The following is a 24,078-nucleotide window of genomic DNA, read 5'->3' on the forward strand; positions in this document are numbered from 1 at the left end:
CATCTCAATAGACCTTGTGTTGGCCTTAAAGGAAGAGCAAAAAGATATAGGGGCATCCATATCTAAATATACATCCATATTTAAATATATATAAGGGGCACTAGAGATGGTCCATATAACTCTAGTACTGAGGAAGACAGCAAAACGTTGGCAGGAATGAAGGAAATGCATACATAACAGTAGATAGCATTTTAACTAAGTTTTATGAAAGGCAATAAAAGTCATATTATTTGCCTTATCTTTATTTTTCCACCTTTAAGTGTTCTGTCCTTAACTATCATTTCTTCTGACCCTATATTCCTTCTTCTTAGTAACCCCATGCAACCTCTGGGCAATAACTTCCCTATTCTCTCAAGTCCTGAGATCTAGTATTGGATTTCCAAAAGCCTATCAACATGTTTTTCCCCTGGATGCCCACAGGTATCTTAGTATATATAAAATTGACTTTTCATGTTTACCTTCAAACCTGCTCCTTCTCCTGTTTCCTACTTGTGTTACCACCACCAGACTGTAATTCTTTTAGAATTTTACAGTGATTTATACACTATGGCTTCCTCTGGTCTCTGGTTTCCTCTTCTTTCACTTCCAGATCACCCACTGCCATGTTAATCTTCCTGAAGCATTGCTCTCATTATGTTACTCGTCTATTTAAAACCTTTATTTGTGGCTTTCCACAACACAAATGCTCAAATGTCTTAGCTTGGTATTCATGCCTCTGTCACAAATCATAGGAAACATTATTCAGCACTTACTCTATGCCAGACAGTGCGATAACTGTTCAACATGTATAGTTTCATCTAACTCTCCCAATAACCTTGAGGTAAGTGGTACTATCTCAATTGTTTTTTAAGCAGATGCATAGGAAAAGGTTAAATAACTTTCTGAAGTTACCTAGTAAGTAGCAGAGCTGGAACATAATTTGGTCTAACTTCATCTCCTATTACCCACTTCACAAACACCAGCCAAACTGAAAGTCCATGATTTCTTTTTTTAAACATATATTTTTAGTTGTTGTTGGATCTTTATTTTTTATTTATTTATATGTGGTGCTGAGAATCAAACCCAGTGCCCCACACATGCTAGGCAAGCGCTCTACCACTGAGCCACAACTCCAGCCCCCATGATTTCTTATGCTGCTTCTTTTGATAAGAATGCCCTTGTCCTTCTTAATACTACATATTTAAAAGCAACTCAAATGCTACCTCTGATTTCCTAAAAAACTTTTTAGCACTCTCTTATAATATGTATTGATCACTGTACAATGTGTATGTACGCATCCTAGATAACCTATTCAAGAATAAAAGCAAAACATCCTTGACACAAGGGAAATTAATGAACAGTGCTAGACACAGATAAGGGAAAAAACCCTTTCATGTAAGTGGCCATCAAGAAAGAACTGTTATAAAAATGAAAGAAAAATAATTGGATTTTTACTTATTGCTTCTATACTTCTCTGGAAAGTCTGGCTCTTCCTCTAAGAACTAATTCTCATTCCAGACTTACTCATTTAGTAAAGATTAATTATGGGTTTTATATCCTAGGAATTCTTCTCCAACTATGTGCTTTTTTCTCATTTTATTTCTTATTTTTGTCATAGTTCACCAAGGTCACTTTATATATACATTTTGATTTATTTACTCTTTTAAGTATTTTACATTTTCTGACAAAAATAAACATATATTATGTTTCAGCTCTTTAAAATGCTTTCTGAGAGGTTTCTATATTGGACCACTATCAGCTTAGTATTTCCTAACCAAGACAGAGATGCTAAATTCAAATAAGGATACTTTATTTTTTTATTCCACATTTCCTACTATGCTTAAGGCACAATGATAGTCAAAAATAAGGACCAAAATGTGGCTCCTTTACAGTGCATATGCACTCCTCATACTCAAGATGAAACATTTTAACATTTTTTCCGAAATATAAAGGCCATAAATCCACCCATTTAAAGCGTACAATTCAATGGTTTTAGTATATTAGAGTTGTATAACCATCACACAATCTAAGTTTAGAAAATTTATATCATCCCAAGAGAAACCTCTTACACATTAGCAGTCGCTCTCCACACTTCCACCTACTCCTTGGCAATCTAATTTATGTCTCTATATATCTGGAATAGGCAAACCTATTCTAGGTACTTCATATAAATAATTATTTTGAGATTGGGTATTACTATATTGCCCAGGCTGGCCTTGAAATTGTGGGCTCAACTAATCCTACTATATCAACCTCCTGAGTAGTTGAGACTACAGGTATACATTGCCATGCCCAGCTTTTTGTGGTCTTTGGTTCACTTTTATTTTCTTTTAGTTTTTTTTTAAACAATGCTGGGGTTCAAACCCAGGGCCTTGCCCATGTTAGGCAAGCACTCTCACTTACCTACATCCCTAGCCTCTTTTATGGTTTTTGTATTTGTCTTCTTTCACTTAGTGATTTCAAGGTTCACACATGTTGCAGCAAGTATCCATATTTAATCGCTGCTATGTTGTGGGTAACATTTGAGTGGGTCTCCTAAAGGTTCATTTGCTGAAATTTAATCTCCATTGTGAGATATTAAGAGGGTGAAAACACAATTCAGCTATGGTGTTTAGAGGTAGAGTTTTGGGGAGCTGATTAGGATTAGACAAGACAATTAGGGTCAAGCCCCCAGGATTAAATATAAGTGGGTATAAAAGAGAGGGAGAGATCAGAGGATACAGATATAGACAGACCTGGGCACTCACTGTCTCTTGTCATGTGAGGGCCTGCACCACCTCAGGACACTATCAGCAAGATGGCCTTTACTAGACCTGGTGTCATGCTGTTTGAACTTACAGCCTCCAGAACTAAGTTAAATAAACCTATTTTTATAAAGTTCCCAGCCCCAGGTATTTCATTATGATAACAAAAAACTGACTACTATAATACCTTTTATGGCTGAGTGATATTATATTGTTTGGATATTAATCTATTCATCAGTTGATAGATATTTAGGTGGTTTCCTTTTTTTTTTTTTTGGTACTGAAGACTGAACCCAGGGGTGTTTTTACCAGTGAGCTACATCCCCAGTTCTTTTTATTGATATGGTAGCAACTATGTCTGCTTTTTGTTTTCTATGTGTCATGTCTTCTTTGTTTTTTGATCCTCCTTTATTGGTCCGCTTTTACAGTTTGTGGATGTTTTCCAGTATCATATTTACAAATCTAACAATAGTATATTATTATTATTTTAGACAGTGTTGTATTTTTTGGAGAAAACCCAAAGAAGAAAGCAGAGCAAGTACATATTTATAGATTTTGTTGTATTGGTCTTCTTTTTTTAGGTTCTAGGGATTGAACCCAGGGAATTTTCTACCACTGAGCTATATCTCCAACCATTTCAGTTTCATTTCATTTTTATTTTGAGACATGGTTTTACTAAGTTGCTGAGGCTGGGCTGGAACTTACAATTCTCCTACCTCAGTTTCCCATGTTGCTCAGATTACAGGCGTGTGCCACCACACCTGGTGGTACCATTTTTTGTTCTCTTGATTTTTGACTGTGGATCTGAATCAATATCTGATATTATTCTTATTCCAGTATACCTTTGTTCCCATCCAGCTCTTTCATATAGGTATTGTCAAATATATCTGTATATATTATAAGCCCAATGATAAAATGATACATCAAATTATATTCAAATATGTATTGTTTTATGTAGTTATTCTTTAAACTGGTTAAAAATAGAAAGAGGAAGAAATATGCCATTATAATTTCCTTTATAATTAGTTGCATAGTTACCTTTACCAGTATTCTTTGCTTTTTCATATGAATTCAGATTACAGTCTGGCATCACTGTGCTTTCACTTTGGAGAACTTCCTTTAGTATTTCTTATAAGAAAAGTCTTCTAGCAACAAATTCCTTTCAGTTTTTGTTTACCTGGGAATACAGTTAATTCATCTTCATTTCCTAATGCAAATTCTACTGGAATAAAAATTCTTGGTCAACAGTCTTTTTTATGAAGTACTTGAATACACCATCTTTCTTAGTCTGTTTTTTGTTGTTGTTATAACAGAATACCTGATATTGGATAACTTATAAAAGGAAGGTTTATTTTTGTTCATAGTTCTGGAAGTTGCCAAGTGGTAGACACAACTGGCTTGCCTCTGGTGAGGATCTCAAGGCAGAAAGTGGAAGAACAAGCAGGCAAGGGCAAAGAGATTACATGGGTGAGAGAGAAAGCAAGAAAAAGTTGAGGAAACTGAACTTTTTAACTATCCTCTTTTTTTTTTGTGGGCTCTTCTAGGTGATGCCCTGGGGACCCAGTGGATCATGCTGGAAATAAATGGCAGGTCACAGGTCCAGCATAATCCAGACAGCCTGACTTGGACCGGAATGAAGCACCAGGGCCACATATGTTTTATTTTATTTAATTATTTTTTATTGTAAACAAATGGGATACATGTTGTTTCTCTATTTGTACATGGAGTCAAGGCATACCATTTGTGTAATCATAAATTTACATAGGGCAATGTTGTTTGATTCATTGTTATTTTTTTTCCCTTCCCCCCCACCCCTCCCACCCCTCTTTTCCCTCTATACAGTCCTTCCTTCCCCCATTCTTACCACCCTCCTTATCCCTAACCCTAAACCTAATCCTAACCCTAACTCCAATCCCTCCCACCCCCCCATTATGTGTCATCATCCACTTATCAGCGAGATCATTCGTCCTTTAGTTTTTTGAGATTGGCTTATCTCACTTAGCATGATATTCTCCAATTTCATCCATTTGCCTGCAAATGCCATAATTTTATCATTCTTTGTGGCTCAGTAATATTCCATTGTATATATATGCCACAGTTTCTTTATCCATTCATCAACTGAAGGGCATCTAGTTTGGTTCCACAATCTGGCTATGGTGAATGAAGCAGCAATGAACATTGATGTGGCTGTATCTCTGTAGTATGCTGATTGTAAGTCCTTTGGGTATAGGCCAAGGAGTGGGATAGCTGGGTCAAATGGTGGTTCCATTCTAAGCTTTCTGAGGAATCTCTATACTGCTTTCCAGAGTGGCTGCACTAATTTGCAACCCCACCAGCAATGTATGAGTGTACCTTTTTCCCCACATCCTTGCCAACACCTATTGTTGCTTGTGTTCTTGATAATCGTCATTCTAATTGGGGTGAGATGGAATCTTAGGGTAGTTTTGATTGGCATTTCTCTTATTACTAGAGATATTGAACATTTTTTCATATATCTGTTGATTGCTTGTAGATCTTCTTCTGTGAAGTGTCTGTTCATTTCCTTAGCCCATTTGTTGATTGGATTATTTGTATTCTTCGTGTAGAGTTTTTGAGTTCTTTATAGATTCTGGAAATTAGCGCTCTATCTGAAGTATGAGTGGCACAGATATTCTCCCACTCTGTAGGCTCTCTCTTCACATTACTGATAGTTTCCTATCAGCTGAGAGAAAGCTTTTTAGTTTGAATCTATCCCAGTTATTGATTCTTGCTTTTATTTCTTGTGCTATGGGAGTCCTGTTAAGGAAGTCTGATCCTAAGCCAACAAGTTGAAGGTTTGGACCTACTTTTTCTTCTAAAAGATGCAGGGTCTCTGGTCTGATTCCGAGGTCCTTGATCCATTGTGAGTTGAGTTTTGTGCAAGGTGAGAGATAGGGGGTTAGTTTCATTCTGTTGCATATGTTTTTCCAATTTTCCCAGCACCATTTGTTGAAGAGGCTTTCTTTTCTCCATTGCATATTTTTGGACCCTTTGTCTAGTATGAGAAAATTGTATTTATTTGGGTTTGTGTCCATGTCCTCTATTCTGTACCATTGATCTACCTCTCTATTTTGGTACCAATACCATGCCGTTTTTGTTACTATTGCTTTGTAATAGAGTTGAAGTTCTGGTATTGCGATACCCCCTGCTTCGCTCTTTCTACTGAGGATTGCTTTAGCTATTCTGGGTTTTTTATTCTTCCAGATGAATTTCATAATTGCTTGCTCTATTTCTGTAAGGTACATCATTGGGATTTTAATTGGAATTGCATTGAATCTGTATAGCACTTTAGGTAGTATGGCCATTTTGATAATATTAATTCTGCCTATCCAAGAACATGGGAGATCTTTCCATCTTCTAAGGTTTTCTTGAATTTCTTTCTTTAGTGTTCTGTAGTTCTCATTGTAGAGGTCTTTCACCTCTTTTGTGAGATTGATTCCCAAGTATTTTATTTTTTTCGATGCTATTGTGAATGGGGTAGTTTTCCTAATTTCTCTTTCTGAAGATTCATCACTTATGTATAAAAATGCATTGGATTTATGAGCATTGATCTTGTAACCTGCTACTTCACTGAATTAACTATTCTCTTTGAAAGCAACTAAACCATTCTCCAAAAGAATGATATTAATCCCTTCATGAGTGCACTGCCTCCATGACCTCAATCATCTCTTAAAGGCTCCCAATCTCTCAAAACTGTTACAGTGGCAATTAAATACCAACATGAGGGGGTTTTCAAGATGGCGGACTAGAGGGCGGCTGCATTTCATGTTGCTCTAGGACGCAGGATTCAAAAGAGGAGATAGTGAGTGACTTGGGACCAACTCAAAGCCGCCAGGTGAGTCTCTCCTGTTGGGGAGGCATCCCGGATGGGGCGGTAGTCCCGGAACTTTGTGAAGTAGAGCTGCCAGGCGAGACACCCCTCCCCCCACTGGAGTGGTAAACACGGACAACTGGGAACTTTGCAGAGGAAGCTGCTCAGCACAGCGCTTTGTTTCAGAGTAACCTGCCGGGCTTCGGTGGCTGCCCAGAGAAGGGCCTGCATAGGCAGGCGATTAGGTGCAGAACAGGGTCCCAGGTCCTAGGTGGCTTTTCGGTGGAAGAGCTGCAGAGACAAGCTGAGGGGTGGAACGAAGGTTCCAGGACAGCAGGCAGATTCTCTGAGGAGAGGCAGCCTAAGGAGACTCATCTGCGAAGGGTGAGGCTCCCAGGCCCAGGAGGTAGGTCCGGGCCCATGGGAACATTGCCTGGGAAGGCTGCCCTGCCCAGGCAGCAAGATACCCTTCTCCCCGCTGGAGCAACGAACATGGACAGCGGGGAACTTTGCAGAGGAGGCCGCACAGCACAACGCTTGGTTTCGGAGCAACCCGCCGGGGCTCCGGCGGCTGCCAGAGGAAGAGCTGGGCGGCGAGCTGTTTGGACTCAGAGCAACCTCCTGAACAACTGGGGGTGGCCGTGCTGAGGAGGTGGAGGTGCGCAGTGAGTTGCTTGGTCTCCAAGCGCCCACACAGAACACCAGGTGGCTGCCTGGAGGAAGAGGCGAGCGGCGGGTCACTGGGGCTCGGAGCATCTGTACGAGGCTCCAGGTGGCTGCTCAGAGGAGGGGTCACATAGCCAGGCGATTAGGTGCAAGGCACGGTCCGGGTACCTAGGCACCTTTTGGTGAAAGAACTACACAGAGACAAGCTGAGGGGCGGAGCGAAGGTTCCAGGACTGCGGGCAGCTTCTCTGAGGAGGGGCAACCTAAGTAGACTCATCTGTGAAGGGTGAGGCGTCTGGGCCCCTGGGAACGTTGCCTGGGAAAGCTGTCCTGCCCAGGCGGTAGTTGTGGACTGAGGGGAATCTCTAGGAGGGGAATTGACCAGCGAGACCAACCCACCGGGTGACTCTTCACCGCCGGGTGAGGTTTTCCCACAAGGACGGTAAAACCAGAGACACAGGCCCAAACAGGCCTTGCCTCAGCCTGCAGCCTAGTTCCCCTTTGGATGACCATTGGTCAACAAGTGGAGGCACCTCTGCCCACTAGCAGGGAATACACCCCACCTGAAGACCACCACCCCTAGAGAGGCAGCTTCCTTGGGGAGCAACGCATTATCAACTTCCTCTAAGACTGCAGGGTTCTGAAGGATAAGAGGGGATATACTAGCAATCTTCAGGGACATTATAAGTCAATAGAGGAAATCTGCAACATCTCAGCAGTCTACTGATACCTGAACGACATGAGAAAACAAGGGAAGAAAATGCCCCAAACAAATCTAGATGTTACATCAATAAAATCCAATGACAGCATGGCAGAAGAAATGTCAGAAAGGGAGTTCAGAATGTACATAATTAAAATGATTAGGGAAGCAAACGATGAGATGAAAGAGCAAATGCAGGCATTGAACGATCGCACTAATCGACAGTTAAAAGAGCAAATACAGGAAGCAAAAGACCATTTCAATAAAGAGTTAGAGATATTGAAAAAAAACCAAACAGAAATCCTTGAAATGAAGGAAACAATAAACCAAATTAAGAACTCCATAGAAAGCACAACCAATAGGATAGAACACCTGGAAGACAGAACCTCAGATATTGAAGACAAAATATTTAACCTTGAAAACAAAGTTGAACAAACAGAGAAGATGGTAAGAAATCATGAACAGAATCTCCAAGAACTATGGGATATCATGAAAAGGCCAATTTGAGAATTATTGGGATTGAGGAAGGCTTAGAGAAACAAACCAAAGGAATGAACAATATATTCAATGAAATAATTTCAGAAAACTTCCCAAATCTGAAGAATGAAATGGAAAATCAAGTTCAAGAGGCTTATAGGACTCCAAATACACAAAATTACAACAGACCCACACCAAGGCACATTATAATGAAAATATCGAACATACAAAATAAAGACAGAATTTTAAAGGATGTGAGAGAAAAGAACCAAATTACATTCAGGGGGAAACCAATACGGATATCAGCAGATTTTTCAATCCAGACCCTAAAAGCTAGAAGGACCTGGAACAACATTTTTCAAGCTCTGAAAGAAAATGGATGCCAACCAAGAATCTTATACCCAGCAAAACTTACCTTCAAATTTGATGATGAAAGAAAATCATTCCACGATAAACAAAAGCTAAAAGAATTTACAAAAAGAAAGCCAGCATTACAGAACATTCTCAGCAAAATATTCCATGAGCAAGAGATAAAACACAAAGAAGCAAATCAGCAAAGGGAGGAATTATCCTAAAGGAACTGTCAAATAAAGGAGGAACCAAGTTGTTTCAGAAAAATAAATAAATAAATAAAATTTTAAAAATGAACCAAAAGACCGGGAATACAAATCATATCTCAATAATAACCCTGAATATTAATGGCCTGAATTCATCAATCAAAAGACATAGACTGGCAGATTGGATTAAAAAGAAAGTTCCAACAATATGTTGCCTGCAAGAGACTCACCTCATAGAAAGAGATAACCATAGACTAAAGGTGAAAGGATGGGAAAAAACATACCATGCACATGGACTCAGCAAAAAAGCTGGGGTATCCATCCTCATTTCAGATAATGTGGACTTCAAGCCAAAGTTAGTCAGAAGGGATAAAGAAGGACATTTCATACTGCTTAAGGGAATTATAAATCAGTAAGACATAACAATCATAAACATCTATGCCCCAAACAGTGGCTCATCCATGTATGTCAAACAAATCCTTCTCAATTTCAGAAACCAAATAGACCATAATACAATAATACTCGGTGATTTTAACACGCCTCTCTCACCACTGGACAGATCTTCCAAACAAAAATTGAACAAAGAAACCATAGAACGCAATAATACAATCAATAATTTAGACTTAACAGACATTTATAGAATATACCATCCAACGAAGAGTGAATACACTTTCTTCTCAGCAGTACATGGCTCCTTCTCTAAAATAGACCATATATTATGCCACAAAGCTAATGTTAGCAAATACAAGAAGATAGAGACACTTCCTTGTATTCTATCAGATCATAATGGATTGAAGTTAGAAATAAATGACAGAATAAAAAACAGAAACTTCTCCAATACCTAAAGATTAAATAATACGCTATTATATGATGAATGGATAACAGAAGACATCAGGAGGGAAATAAAAAAAATTCTTAGAAGTAAACGAGAACAAAGACACATCATATCAAAATCTCTGGGACACTATGAAAGCAGTACTTACAGGAAGATTTATTTCATGGGGCACATTCAACAAAAGAAGTAGAAATCAACAAACAAACAACTTAACACTACAGCTCAAAGCCCTAGAAGAAGAAGAGCAGACCAATACCAAAAGTAGTAGAAGACAGGAAATAGTTAAAATCAGAGCCGAAATCAACGAAATTGAAACAAAAGAAACAATTGGAAAAATTAAAAAAATAAATAGTTGGTTCTTTGAAAAAATAAACAAAATTGATAAACCCTTAGCCACACTAACAAAAAGCGGGAGAAAACTCCAATTACTAAAATTCAGAATGAACAAGGAAGCATCACAACAGACACGAGTGAAATACAAAACATAATTAGAAGCTATTTTGAAAATCTATACTCCAACAAAACAGAAAACCTTGAAGACATCAAAATAAAAAAAATTGATAAACCTTTAGCCACATTAACAAAGAGAAGACGAGAGAAAACCCAAATCACCAAAATTCGGAATGAACAAGGAAATATCACAAAAGACACGATTGAAATACAAAACATAATTAGAAGCTATTTTGAAAATCTATACTCCAACAAAATAGAAAATTTCGAAGATATCAACAAGTTTCTAGAGACATATGAATTGCCTAAACTAAACAAGGAGGACATACACAATTTAAATAGACCAATTTCAAGTATTGAAATAGAAGAAGTCATCAAAAGCCTACCAACAAAGAAAAGTCCAGGACCAGATGGGTTTTCAGCCGAGTTCTACAAAACCTTTAAAGAAGAGCTCATTCCAATACTCCTCAAAGTATTCCATGAAATTGAAGAGGAGGGAACTCTCCCAAACTCATTCTATGAAGCCAATATCACCCTGATACCTAAACTAGACAGAGACACATCGAGGAAAGAAAATTTTAGACCAATATCCTTAATGAACATCGACGCAAAAATTCTCAACAAAATTTTAGCAAATCGCATACAAAAACATATTAAAAAGATAGTGCACCATGATCAAGTGGGTTTCATCCCAGGGATGCAAGGTTGGTTCAACATCAGGAAATCAATAAATGTAATTCACCATATCAATAGACTTAAAGTCAAGAATCACATGATTATTTCAATAGATGCAGAAAAAGCATTTGATAAAATACAGCACCCCTTCATGCTCAAAACACTAGAAAAAATAGGGATAGTGGGAACATTCCTTAACGTTGTAAAGGCTATCTATGGTAAGCCCATGGCTAATATCATTCTAAATGGTGAAAAACTTAAAGCATTCCCCCTAAAAACTGGAACAAGGCAGGGATGCCGTCTTTCACCACTTCTTTTCAATATCGTCCTTGAAACTCTGGCCAGAGCAATTAGACAGACCAAAGAAATTAAAGGGATACGAATAGGAAAAGAAGAACTCAAACTATCCCTATTTGCTGATGATATGATGGTATACTTAGAGGAACCAGGAAATTCTACTACAGAGATACAGCCACATCAATGTTCATAGCTGCTCAATTCACAATAGCCAGATTGTGGAACCAACCTAGATGTCCTTCAATTGATTAATGGATAAAGAAACTGTGGCATATATATACAATGGAATATTACTCAGCCATAAAGAATGATAAAATTATGGCATTTGCAGGCAAATGGACGAAATTGGAGAATATCATGCTAAGTGAGATAAGTCAATCTCAAAAACCAAAGGAAGAATGATCTCGCTGATAAGTGGATGATGACACATAATGGGGCGTGGGAGGGGTTAGTTTTAGGGTTAGAGTTAGGGTTAGGGAGGGGGGCAAGAATGGGGGAAGGAAGGACTGTATAGAGGGAAAAGAGGGATGGGAGGGAAGGGAAAAAATAACAGAATGAATCAACCAACATTACCCTATGTAAATTTATGATTACACAAATGGTATGCCTTTACTCCATGTAGAAACAGAGAAACAACATGTATCCCATTTGTTTACAATAAGAAAAATAGCAACATGAGTTTAGATTGGAATGAACCATATCCAAACTATAGCAGCAACTCATGGCTTTCTCTCCATTGCTTCTGATGAGAAGTCAGCTCTTAATGAGGTTCTCTTGTATACGATGAATCAGTTCATCTTTCTACTTAAGAGATTCTGTTTTTGCCTTGGACTTTCAATATTTTCACTATGATGTGTCTACCTGTTAATCTCTTTGCATTTATCCTATTTCAAATTCATTGACCTTATATGTGTAGATTAATGCTATTCATAAAATTTGGGGAGTTTTCAGTTACTTTTGGAGTATTTTCCTATCTCTTTCCTTCTCTCTTCTCTTTGTACTGTTATGTACCTTTGATGCACATTTTTGTGAGGCTCTCTTCATTTTTTTTCTCTGTGTTCTTTAGGTTGCATAGTTTATATAATTGATCTCTTTAAATGTACTGATTCTATCTTCTTCCTACTCTAATGTACTTTGGAGAATTCTTCATTTCAGTTACTGTAATTTCCATGTCCAGAATTTCTGTTTGGTTCTTTAAAAATAATTTCTGTCCCTTTACTGATATTACATATTTGATGAGACACTGCCATTATACCTTAATTTTTTGGACATAGTCTCCCTTAGTTCTTTGAACGTATTTTTAATGGCTGCTTTGAAGTGTTTATCTGCTAAATTCAATACCTGAGTCTCTCTCTCTTTTTTTTTTTTTTTTTGCGGTGCTGGAGATTGAACCCAGGGCCTTGTGCTTACGAGGCAAGCACGCTACCAACTAAGCTATATCCCCAGCCCACCATCCGAGTCTCTTCAAGAGTAGTTTTTATTGCCTGCTTTTATTCCTATGTTCAGGTCACACTTTCCTGTTTCTTCACATGTTTCATAAGTTTTGTTGATAACTGAATATTTTAGATAATATGTCACAGCAACTGTGGACTCTGATTTCCCTCTCCCACAGGGATTGCCATTGTTGCTGTTTGCTTGGTTTTTAATTGGGTGACTTGGTAGAACTGACTCCAAGAATTCTATTTTCCCTTCAGTATAAAACCTCTGATATCATTGCTCATATACTTTTCTTGATTTTATTCTTTTACCTGGAAACTTAGGGTTCATTCCTGGTTCTGCAGAGGCTACTTGTTGATCAAATGCTGTACTTTTGTCCCCTTAGCCTATTAGGTTTTTACCCTTTTCTATTGAATATGTGTGTGGCCTGGAAGTTGCTATCAAAGTTCAATGAGTTTATGTTTCTGCACCACATTCACTCAGATACTAGTTGTTTAGATTTCCCTTGTTCAATCACTCCTGAGAGGATACAGCCTTGAGCATATATTTTCTTTCAGATTACCAGGGATGTGTGTGATTTTATTTTATTTAAAAAAAATTTTTTTAGATGTCGATAGATCTTTACTTTATTCATTTATTTATATATGTGGTGCTGAGAATTGAACCCAGTACCTCACACATGCTAGGCAAGTACTCTACCACTGAGCCACAACCCCAGCCCTGTGATTTTATTTTTAAGCATGGCTTCCTAGAAGTTGCCTCTGGGTCATAGTATTATTTTAATCATTGGTTGGTCCCAGGTAGTACTTAAGCCCCTATACCAGTGAGGTTGTTTGATCTGTACACAGCTTGGGGACTGGTTTCATGTCTACCTTATGTCCTGTTCTGATTGCTATCTTAGTGGGTGCCAACTTGTGCTTATGCACAGCTTTCCTGACATACAGGTTTTGACTATGATACCAGGAGACCTCTTCTTGACTATCTTTCCCTGATTCTCTATTACCAAACTTCTGATTATTTGACCACATTTTGGTTTCAATTTGTATCATGGACTTATGAGTGCCCTCTTAATTGTTCTGAACCATGTTTTTTTTAAGTTTTTGACAATGCCCTTAAGCACTGTCATAAAATCACAAAGCCAATTTCTTCAGGTAGAGTTGTGGAGTTCATCCTGAAGGCCTGCCTCTCTCTAAGCAGAACCCCTGCAACCCTATGTAAGAGCTGGAGGCAGGCAGTGCCTTTTCAAGAGTGAAATTCCTTCTTTATGAATGGGGTGGGATGGTTTTTTGCTAACTCTTAACAGTATGAACCTCTAATGATAAAGCTGGTGCTTGAGCAGTAGGGGCCTAATATTGTCATCCTGTTGTTCTTGTGTGACTGTCTCCACCCTACAAGTGGAGGCTGAGTGAGGAAAGTGAAAACTGAGTGGGAAAAGAAAGGCTAGTCCTTCTGAGATTTTATAATACAGAACTGAGGAAGATGAAAAAAGTGAGAGGCCTGCCCCTCCTAGTTTAAACCATAGCTTTAGACAAGGAGCTAAGGGAAGAAGAAATCCCTATCTTTTATATCACACCCACCTGGATTAAAGCTCCCTTAAGTAGTTTCCATAAAGCTGGGCTTGAAGGGGTTGGGGATGGGAGCAGGTCATGGTTCAAATGCCATTGACTCTTGCTGTTCTTCCTGAGATTTAGTAGATTTTCTTGAATTAATATTTCTCTATCTGCTATATACACCTGGAACAATTTCCAGGAACTCTGAATTTTTGAAATAATTTTTACAAGTTAAAAAACTATTTGTTGGTAAAAGAATCCATTGTGCTCCCCACTTCTCCATTCTAGAAGTTGTTCTCTCGGATTATATTTTATATGGCCTTTGAATCTTATTTATTTGGAAAATTATTCTATTTTTTTACTCCTTGTTATTTTTTCAAATATTTCTTTATAAACATATTAGGATGCCTTTCCTCCTCTCTCTCTCTCTCCACCATTAATTGCAGTGTAATTGAGATACTTTTTGGTTTTCCTTTAAAAGAACTAAATTTTGGTTATCCTTTAAAAACATGAACTAAACTAGCTTTTGAAATAATTTACCCAAAATGACATAAGTTACAGCCATTAATTCTTATCTTTGTAAATAAACATAAGGACAAAAACTATTTTAGACATTAGTTTGTACCACTTATAAGGAAACTAGCATGTATGAGGAATATTTACACATAAAACTTACTACTGTAAGCTCTTTCATCTTGGATCCCATTATTATCATAGAACAATTCCTTTCATACAGATAGCACTCAACTATATGTAGAAAGAATGATAGGAAGGAGTTGCTTCCTTTAACAGAAATAAACTGTCATCCCCTAAAAGGTTATGCTGGCTTGCATACTAGCTGAACCTATTCCTTATTGCAGATCCTCTCCTCCTCTTAGATTTGTGAGGCTCATAAAGTTATTTCCAATTACACCTCTAGAGACCCTACTATCCTATCGCATTACAACTTCTTAAAGTTCTTATGGACAGGCTTTATTTTATCTAGAGTTAGTAAACTGAACTACATGACTCAAGGACTCATCAGTTTTAGGTTTTGATAACAAAGGTGACCTTTATAACTCTTGATTAAACCTATTCTTCCCTAAACACTGTTATATCAGAAAATCTGTATATTTTATTAAACTTGTGAGAGCTTCATTTTACCCCTAAAATGGCAGACTCTCCCTAAAGTTTTTGGGACAGGCCTCTCTATGTTGTTGCGGCACCTGAAATTCCTGGTTCAAACAATCCTCCTGCCTCAATCTACTGAGCAGCTGGGACTACTGGAGCATGCCTTTGTGCCTGGCTCTCTGGTCAATTTGAATCCCCCTAACATGTAGCTTGAAATAACATAATTATCATTAACTAACCTTACATAACACATATAATATTAGCAAAATCAGTCTCATATATCTTTTTCTTACAGCCTAAATATATATCTATATATACATGTGTGTGTATGTATATATATAATTCTACAAAAACTCATACAAAAATTCTAATAAAAACTGATTAAGTATGCCACCCAATGGATGTACTATAGTACTGCACTCATAAAATACATAATACAATACACAACTTTGCATTTGTAATCTCTTGAAGTTACAAAAACTGCTATAGAGTTATAAAAGAAATACTGGGGAAAAAAAGGAAAAGTGGCCATAGTAGGGAAAGGATTCAAAAGCAATGATATGGGTATCTCCATAAGACCAAGGTGGGGAGGTGAAAATGTGCTTCAAAAACACATAGTAGGGGCTGGGGTTGTGGATCAGTGGTAGAGTGCTTGCCTAACATGTGAGAGGCACTGGGTTCAATTCTCAATACCACATAAAAAATAAATAAATAAAATAAGCCCAGCATTTGAAAAAACACATAGTACTTACTGTACAGTCCTCCAAACTTACAATGAGAGTTGAAAAGTATAGATGGGAATAGGGCAGAGTTATATTCTGAAACTAAAGCTGGACTGTATTCTTTACCTCCTTGCTGCAAAATTCAATCTTGGAAATTGCTCCTTGAGTATCACACAGATTTAGCCATGATTTATTGTGTACCTACTATATTCCAAGGCACTGTTCAGATGTTTTCATACAGATTCTCATCTAAATCTTTTAAGTTGCATTATTATCACTGTTTTTATTATTTTTTGTTTGTTTTTGTGGCTTTGGTATCAAATCCACAGCCTTGAACATGTTAGGCTAGTGCTCTACCACAGAGCTACACCCATAGCCCAGGAGTTTAAATATTTTTAAATATTGATGTCCATAAATTACTCCAAATAAAGTACAGACTCAACAGATGAAAAAAAAGGTGTTTCATTAGCTTTGCTCCTAAGAGTTTATTTTCTTTAGAGACTGTTTGCCCATGTTCAGGGGGTCTTGACTTTCCTCCATTATCTACAGGGTTTAATTTGGAAGAATCACTGAATAGGGGATTTGCACATCTGTACACTTGTACATATTTTTATCTAGATGAGAGGCTGAAAAGACCTACCCAAAAGCAATGGATAGGGAAACACTCAGTGACACTGGGGGTAAAAAAAGAATCACAAAACAGAATTCATTTTACCCTAGGATATAATCTATTGTCTGAATCCAATATGTTAAGAAGATACCAAAACTGAAAAGGATCGATGACAATTTCACATCCATTATATAAAAGTCATGTTACTGATGACTATAAGATTCTACCATCGGAGAGCAACTTAGTGCCTGCCCTATGACTTCGCTCTACCAGAGTGAGAAGCACAGTAGAGAGGAGAAAGCAAGGAGTCATAATTAGGAGTACTGAGTTCATTGTTGCAGCAATATAGGGGCATTCATATCCTTTAGCACTTTAAATATTCCTAATATTTAAGAAAATGAATAGTTATGCTCCTTCCCATTATAAGGACTGATAAAATAACACTAATGATGTGCTTGAAGATGAACAAGTAAGGCCCAAGATTTGACTTTTTACTGATTCAGTCCCAAAGGACTTTAGTATCCAAACACTTATGGAAAGGAACAATGTTTAACTACATAACATTATCTTATTTTTATAGCACTTAATGATTTTGAAAAAGTTGTTATGCCCATATTTCATTTGCATAATTCCCAATATAATATAAACACATAATATATAAAAGCATCAGGAAGTTATCACCTTGAAACTATGTAGACTTGATATGTCAGTTGTAAGGTGGAAAAATTGGGGGTATATAAACCATACATTTCTATCAACCCCAAATTGTATTTCTTGTTAATTTTATGTAAGGCTTTAGTAAAAATATAGACACAATAAGACACACCAACTTACTCTATAGAAAAATAGACCCTGAGGATTACTATTGACAATACAGTATATATTTTAGTCACCTGGAAAACTGAAAAACACTGGAATCCAGAGGTTTAAGTTGAAGAGAAGGTGATCTGCTTTCTTCTCCAACAGATGGAAGGAGGGTAGGGCTATCAATTCTCTCATATCCAATTGTCTTGTCATTCAGTCCAACAATATCTTGAACAGAAGGAATCTTTGGTGGATTACTGAATGCCTAACAAAGAAAGAAATGATTCATAAAAATCCCAAATTAAAACCAAACACTAAAGGATGAGTCAATCCTTCTGATGCTAGGAAAGAATGCTTGGCCAAATAAAAAGAAACTGTTTCCTACACAAAACAGCGCGCAGAAATGTACACTAGAACAATGAACCCAGGCACATTCAGTTATTAACCTTATCAACTACATACCAACAGACCTCCCCCAACTCACTTATTGGCTCCTAGAATTATCCTACCCATGAGATAAACCAAGGCCCCCAATCACTGTCTATTTCTATCTTGTGACCCAGTTGAAGGCTGGGTTTTCATTCTTCTGATATCTGTGATGAGAGCAGGAGTGGAGGGAAAAAGCATTGCAGCAAGTGTCTGTGCTGGTTTGGGAGAAATACATGCAGGAGATAACATATATTCACAGTGCACACACACAGAGACATGCATTTGGGATCTTGTGGGAGAGCCAGCTTATGAAGATAGTATGAATGATTAAGGTAAAGGAATATAAAGGGGAGGTAAACTGAATGAGGACAGAGCAGTCCTAGGAAATCTCCTGATCTCGATATCAGACTATTAAAGTCAAGACATTAGGATATAAAACCTGATTACTCATATGCCTGGGTTTTGGAAGGATATCAGAAGAATTCATATTAAATTGTCTCTATCCTCACCAGTCTGACCTACCCTGATTGAGTGGGTGAAAGGTGAATCTAACATGCGACTAGCAGGTCTCTCTGGGAAACAGGGTCAAGAGGGAAATCATGCAGAATGGCAAGGTTGGGTGGGGAAGATATATGGGTGCTATGGTGGCTGTCAGGAGAGGAGTGTCCCTGAAAGGACGGCCAACCTTATTGCACCCTTCAGCGTCCGGAGCTGGGCAACCATGTCCGAGAGACAGTGCTCCTGAAAATTCAAAACAGCAGAGTCTTTATAAAGCCAGCCAGCCTGAAAGCAGGGATCAGGGAGAGGCACAAAGAACCACCCTTTCTTCCCAAGAGGAAGGAGGAAGGAATCATCCCTGAATCCTGGAAGAAAGGAGACAGGAAAACCAGACACTCAACAGGAGCAGCCTGTAGGAAGATGGGACACAACCCTGAATATTCTGTGATGCCAAAACAGTATTGTCCAAAATTAGTACTGAATCCAAATCTGGAAAATAAATGATTTGACTCTTCTATTTTAGGTGGTCTGAGCATCAGTTACAGCAGATCAGCACAAACCCAAAGATCCAATAAAAAGAAAAGACCACAAGAAGAAATGGTTATTTCTATGTAGATTTCAATATTTCTGCTTTCTTCAACCTATATCTTCTGTTGGGGAAAATTGTGTGTGAGAAAAGGAAGGGAGTGGACTATCTCTCACCTGGAGGTTCTCATTTTCCATAGGTATCTTCTTCTTCTCAACAGATTGATCTCTAGAAAATAAAAGTGCTATTTAGTTCACTCATGAAATGCCTCAATTGGAAATGGGTTACCCATTACAGATTTAGGTTATAATGTTCATTTCAAGTTAGAAATAGTGTGATCCTCATTGAGTAACTAAGGGTCCCTTCATGAACTATACTACTGAAGGAAGTTTTCAAATGCTATCCCTCTCAGAGAAAGAGAGAGAGAGAGAGAGAGAGAGAGAGAGAGAGAGAGAGAGAGAAAGTGGAGGGGGGAAGGAGGGGGAGAGAGAGAGAGAGGGAGACTCTAAAGATAATCACAGTTGAGACATTCAGGAGATGGTAAGAAGGATAAAGAATTGGCAAAACAGAGAGCTAAGGAGGAAAACCTTAAGAACACCAAAAATTATTTTCTTCTCAAAAATCTGTCTTAATACAAAGGGGTCAGGCACCTCTACTCTAGGATATAGATATAGAACATTGCCTCATGCATACTCAACTGTTTCTTAGTTTTGCTCAAATATAAGTCTTCATCAATGAGTTCTTGTTCCTCTGGAACAGAGCATCTCCTGCAGAACAGAGAATAAATCATCTTTTGGAAGCAAATGTGTTCTTCACTTTTACCATTTACTTTCCTTACCACTATGACTGGGCAGTTTAACAATCCTCTAATATTACAGACTTCAGATCCCACTCACAGTACAAAATCTTGCTATATGTAAAGCATGAGGAAGAAAATTTTATGAGTAAAAACTGAAAGAGTACTGAAAATTTATTCAATGGTCAAAAACAATCTTAAAAACAAATAAAACTTAGTCATTAGAAACTATGGTATATCCATTTTATAAGGGAGTAAAACAGCCTGGAAGCCTGTCTCCTAGACTAAGTGTAAACAGACAAAAATAAAGTATTAAAAAAGAAGCGTCTAAGAACTCAGTCCCAAATTCTAATCACATGATCTCATTTATTCTCCATGAAAAGATACTTAGGCACATCTGGAAACTATTAGATTTCATTTACTTAATTTTCTCCATTTTGGACATTTTCCCCTAAAAAGCAGACTCTGTTGAAGAATATTTTTTTTCTGTTAGCATTTATCCTGAAAAAAAACAGTCTTAAGAAAGTCACAACTGGATTGAAGCAAAATGACTTATTATGGGTATATGTAATTACTGAGTCAAATAAAAAGTTGTTAAATTAAAGTTAATACACATGGATATGCCAGGCAATATTTACAGGTTGAATGCTGAAAGCAACACATGGTACATTAGGAAGACAAACTTTTAAACAAACAGCACTGAATGTACAATAGGTACTGTTTACATTGATTCTCAATAGGAAACATATAAAAATCAATTCAACCTGGAATAAAAAGACCTTGTTCATCAAGAATTTAAAATCTCTCTGGAAGAGCAAAAGCATATACATATAAAAAAAATTCCCCAATACAAAACAGTATGTGAACAAATATCAAGAATCAAAACATGCAGAAAGTTAGAATAAAATAACTGCAAACTGTTGGTCAATGGGAAAAGTGCCCCACAAGATATGGATACAATTTGGATAGGCAGATGGAGCAGAAGGTCACTGCAAGCTAAAGAAATATGATCATGGAGGGAAAAGTAAGCATGGCACATGCAGAGAATAGTAAAGTCATGTATCTGGCCAAAGTACAGACTTTGTTAACAGTTGTGTTAAGGTTATTTAGAATCTAAAGGCAAATCAGGAGTTGTCTCAGGTACAATACTGAGTCCTGAAACCTTACCTGTATTTTGGATGGGAATTATAGTAACAAAACCATCTTGCAGGTAATGTAGATGGATCCACCTTGCCAGGAAGTTTCCTCCATTTAAGACATTCATCACACTGTACCCATGTCTGGTCAGGAATCTTCCTGAATGAGGGAAAATAGAAGTGTGACTATATATATCCTAGCTGTGCTTTGTCTTACATTATTAAGGCACAACTAAGAAGTGAAAATATCTAATTTTATATATGAATTATGTTAGAAATGTTATACTTTAAATGTCTGAAATGTGTTTATTCTGAATTTCATAGATACACTAACATTCTTTATGGAGGTCAATAATATTTATCCTGGGAAATTTTATTCTAAGCTAATAACAGGATAATTTTAACTCTAAAATCTATTAACTTGGAAAAGGCATTATGTGTATGTATGTGTGTATATGTGTGTGTGTGTTGTGCATGCTTGTGTCTGTGTTACATTATCACAAAGAAATAAATCCCATAGAATCATTTTATTTACTTCTGTCCAACTACACAACAGATTTAAAATATAATTATAGGAGTCACTGAAGCATTATCATCAAAACATCTTGCTCATTTCCCTGCAGATACTCCCCATCCCTTATTTGTTCTTTTCAAAAAACCCTTTGTTTATAATGCTTCAATCCAAATTTTCTTAGGTTGATACTCCCAAAGTTATTCTTTAAAAGTACTGTGAATTTTGTTTAAATTTCCTGACTAGAAATGGTGGCTTCAGATCAACAACTGAGTTAAATTAAGATAAAGTCTTCCAGAGTTCAACTCTTGAATACACACCCATTCCCATCCACCACTGGAAGTATAACCCAGTCACCAATACCACAAAAGACAATTTGTTTCCTTGTGAAAAGAGGTGGCCCATATACGATAGAAGTAGTCAGCACCTAGGGTGTAATGAGTGGATTTGAGCTAAAAGAGGGAAGGCTAGAGAAAAGAGAGAAAGAGGGGAGAGGGGCACCTTGGGCCAATTTAACCACTAGGGTGAATTTTGCCTATGTCATATTTACACTGCTTTTATACTAAATATTTTATTAGAGTGGTGTGCTTCTTTTATATAAAAATCACTCATAATTCTACCATTAAAATACAATGTCCTCTTCTTTTTTAAAACTCTGTTTTAACACAGCTTGTACACATTTTTGGACCTAGAGCTTCCTGTCTCCTAGCTGCAGGATGCTCCAGATTTGTAACCTTTAAGTTCTAAGCTCAGGCCTGACCTCTGGTGTCTATATTCTTCTACACAGCCACTGATTCATTTAAAGCCAGACCTAATGTTTCAGCAGCAGTGGTTGAGGTGAGGGAGGAAAGAAAAGGTCATATTAGCCTATACGCACATGTACAGAATAGTCTGTTGTAGAAAAATGACAATATGATTGTTTCAGGCACACTTAGAGGCAGTAACTCTCTGTTTTGGGTTATATGCAGACCATGGTGGATCCTTCCATCCAGGCAGGTAGGAGAGGCTTTTAGTTCATGCTCACATTAAACAGGAAGTTGAGGAAGCTATAGTATATTCTCTCACTGTATCCCTCCAGAACAGAGTAGTGGCCGGGTTTAGAGGTCTAATTGCCTATATTTGAATCTTGGCTCTAACACTTTCTACTTGTCTAACCCTGGACAAGCTACTTAGGCTTTCAGTGTATCAGTCTCTACATCTATAAATAATAATGTCTGTCTATATCAGAGTTGCAATGACGAAATCACTACATGTAAAAAACTTAGAAATGCTGGGAACAGTGGCACACACCTATAATTCCAGCAATTTGGGAGGCTGAGAGAGGAGGATCATAAGTTTGAGACCAGTGTTAACAACTTAGAGAGACCCTGTCACAAAATAAAAAATAAAAAGTGCTGGAGGTGTAGCTCAGTGGTAGATTGCCACTGAGTTCAATAGCCAAGTTAAAGGAAAAAGAAATTAGGGGCTGGGGTTGTGGCTCAGTGGTAGAGCACTTGCCCAGCATATATGAAGTATGAGGTTCAATTCTCAGCACTACATAAAAATAAATAAATAAAATAAACGTATTGTGTCCATCTACAATCAAAATATATTTAAAAATAAATTAGAACGAGAAGCTTATATGTATTCAATAAATAATTACCATTATTACAATTCTGCCTTTAGCACATACACGCTCTAGCAGTATATGAATTATCTGTGTTTCACTGCATTAATCATTGCTAACTTAAAAGGAAAAAAGGCATCTCATCTTAATTTGCATTTCTTTGAAAAAAATATATGATGGACATGAACTGCTATCTTTAGAATAGGTAGAAACATATAGCCATGGGTTGGTTTGAAACATAGTTTTATAACATACACTTGTGTGGTAGATTCCATTTCAAAAAAAGGTAACTCTCTTTAAATGAACTTTTAACATGTTAATCTTTGTCTTAATGGTGGTATAACTGTGTTATTACACAGTCTATCCTCTAAATTAGGCTCCTTTTCTGACTTCCAGAGACATTTCATCCTCTTCTGTATATAATTCTCTGTCTTAGATCCAATAAAGTCTCTCTTTTCTCTAATATTCTAGGTTTCTATTTCTACTCTGAAATACTAGTTCAGTGTCAATAATATTTACCAGGAATAAAGAGAAAGGGAAGTGTGCTAAGACGAATGAATACTTACTCTATGCCAGGTACTGTGGTAAAAACATTATGCCACTTAATTCAATATATTCAGAGAAATGAAATAACCACTGCCAAGCCCACCCAACTATTAAGAAGCAAATCCAGACCTTTAGCCCAAAGATGTCTAATTAAATGGCCATCATTTTCCAGTATATTATACTGCCTCTATTAAACCCACAAAACTAAACTCTTGACATATTTATGATCTAAACCACATAAGTGTTAAACCAGATTGAAGAAGTTTAAAAAATGATACAATTAGTAACTGTGTTTTCTCAATTTGTGAATTAAATTCCTGATGCGAAAAACATTTTACTCTCATTCCTTCCATTTGATCTATGAACATTACCCATAACGCTTCCCATATTCTTTATTTTATTACTCATGTTACTGGCCTGGCTGTAGTTGAGGTCTCAAAATTCTCTTGAGATATCTTTTCCTTCCAATAAGCATTGAGCTTCTGGGCAAGGGCATTTATTGTCAACCTGAAAGAAAATATAAGAAGTATGTAAAGGTTTAGCACTTGTTGAACAATTCATAATGACTAATCATGGCAAATAGTCACT

General features: G+C 37.2%; 1 protein-coding gene across 4 annotated transcripts in view; it reads right to left on the bottom strand.

Annotated features, from left to right (window-relative positions):
• The window catches only part of Morc4 (MORC family CW-type zinc finger 4), a 60,096-nt gene that overhangs the window by 6,910 nt on the left and 29,108 nt on the right, over positions 1 to 24,078 (bottom strand). For all 4 annotated transcript variants that reach the window (XM_047536737.1, XM_047536736.1, XM_047536735.1 and 1 more), the window contains 5 exons: positions 23,908 to 23,997; positions 20,859 to 20,987; positions 19,594 to 19,662; positions 19,072 to 19,123; positions 17,532 to 17,707 (listed from right to left, as the gene is read on the bottom strand). In XM_047536737.1, coding sequence (XP_047392693.1) covers positions 17,532 to 17,707; positions 19,072 to 19,123; positions 19,594 to 19,662; positions 20,859 to 20,987; positions 23,908 to 23,997 — 516 coding nt within the window. The remainder of the gene's footprint in view (positions 1 to 17,531; positions 17,708 to 19,071; positions 19,124 to 19,593; positions 19,663 to 20,858; positions 20,988 to 23,907; positions 23,998 to 24,078) is intronic.

This window comes from Sciurus carolinensis, chromosome X (genome assembly GCF_902686445.1).
Source record: "Sciurus carolinensis chromosome X, mSciCar1.2, whole genome shotgun sequence".
Classification (NCBI taxonomy): domain Eukaryota; kingdom Metazoa; phylum Chordata; class Mammalia; order Rodentia; family Sciuridae; genus Sciurus; species Sciurus carolinensis.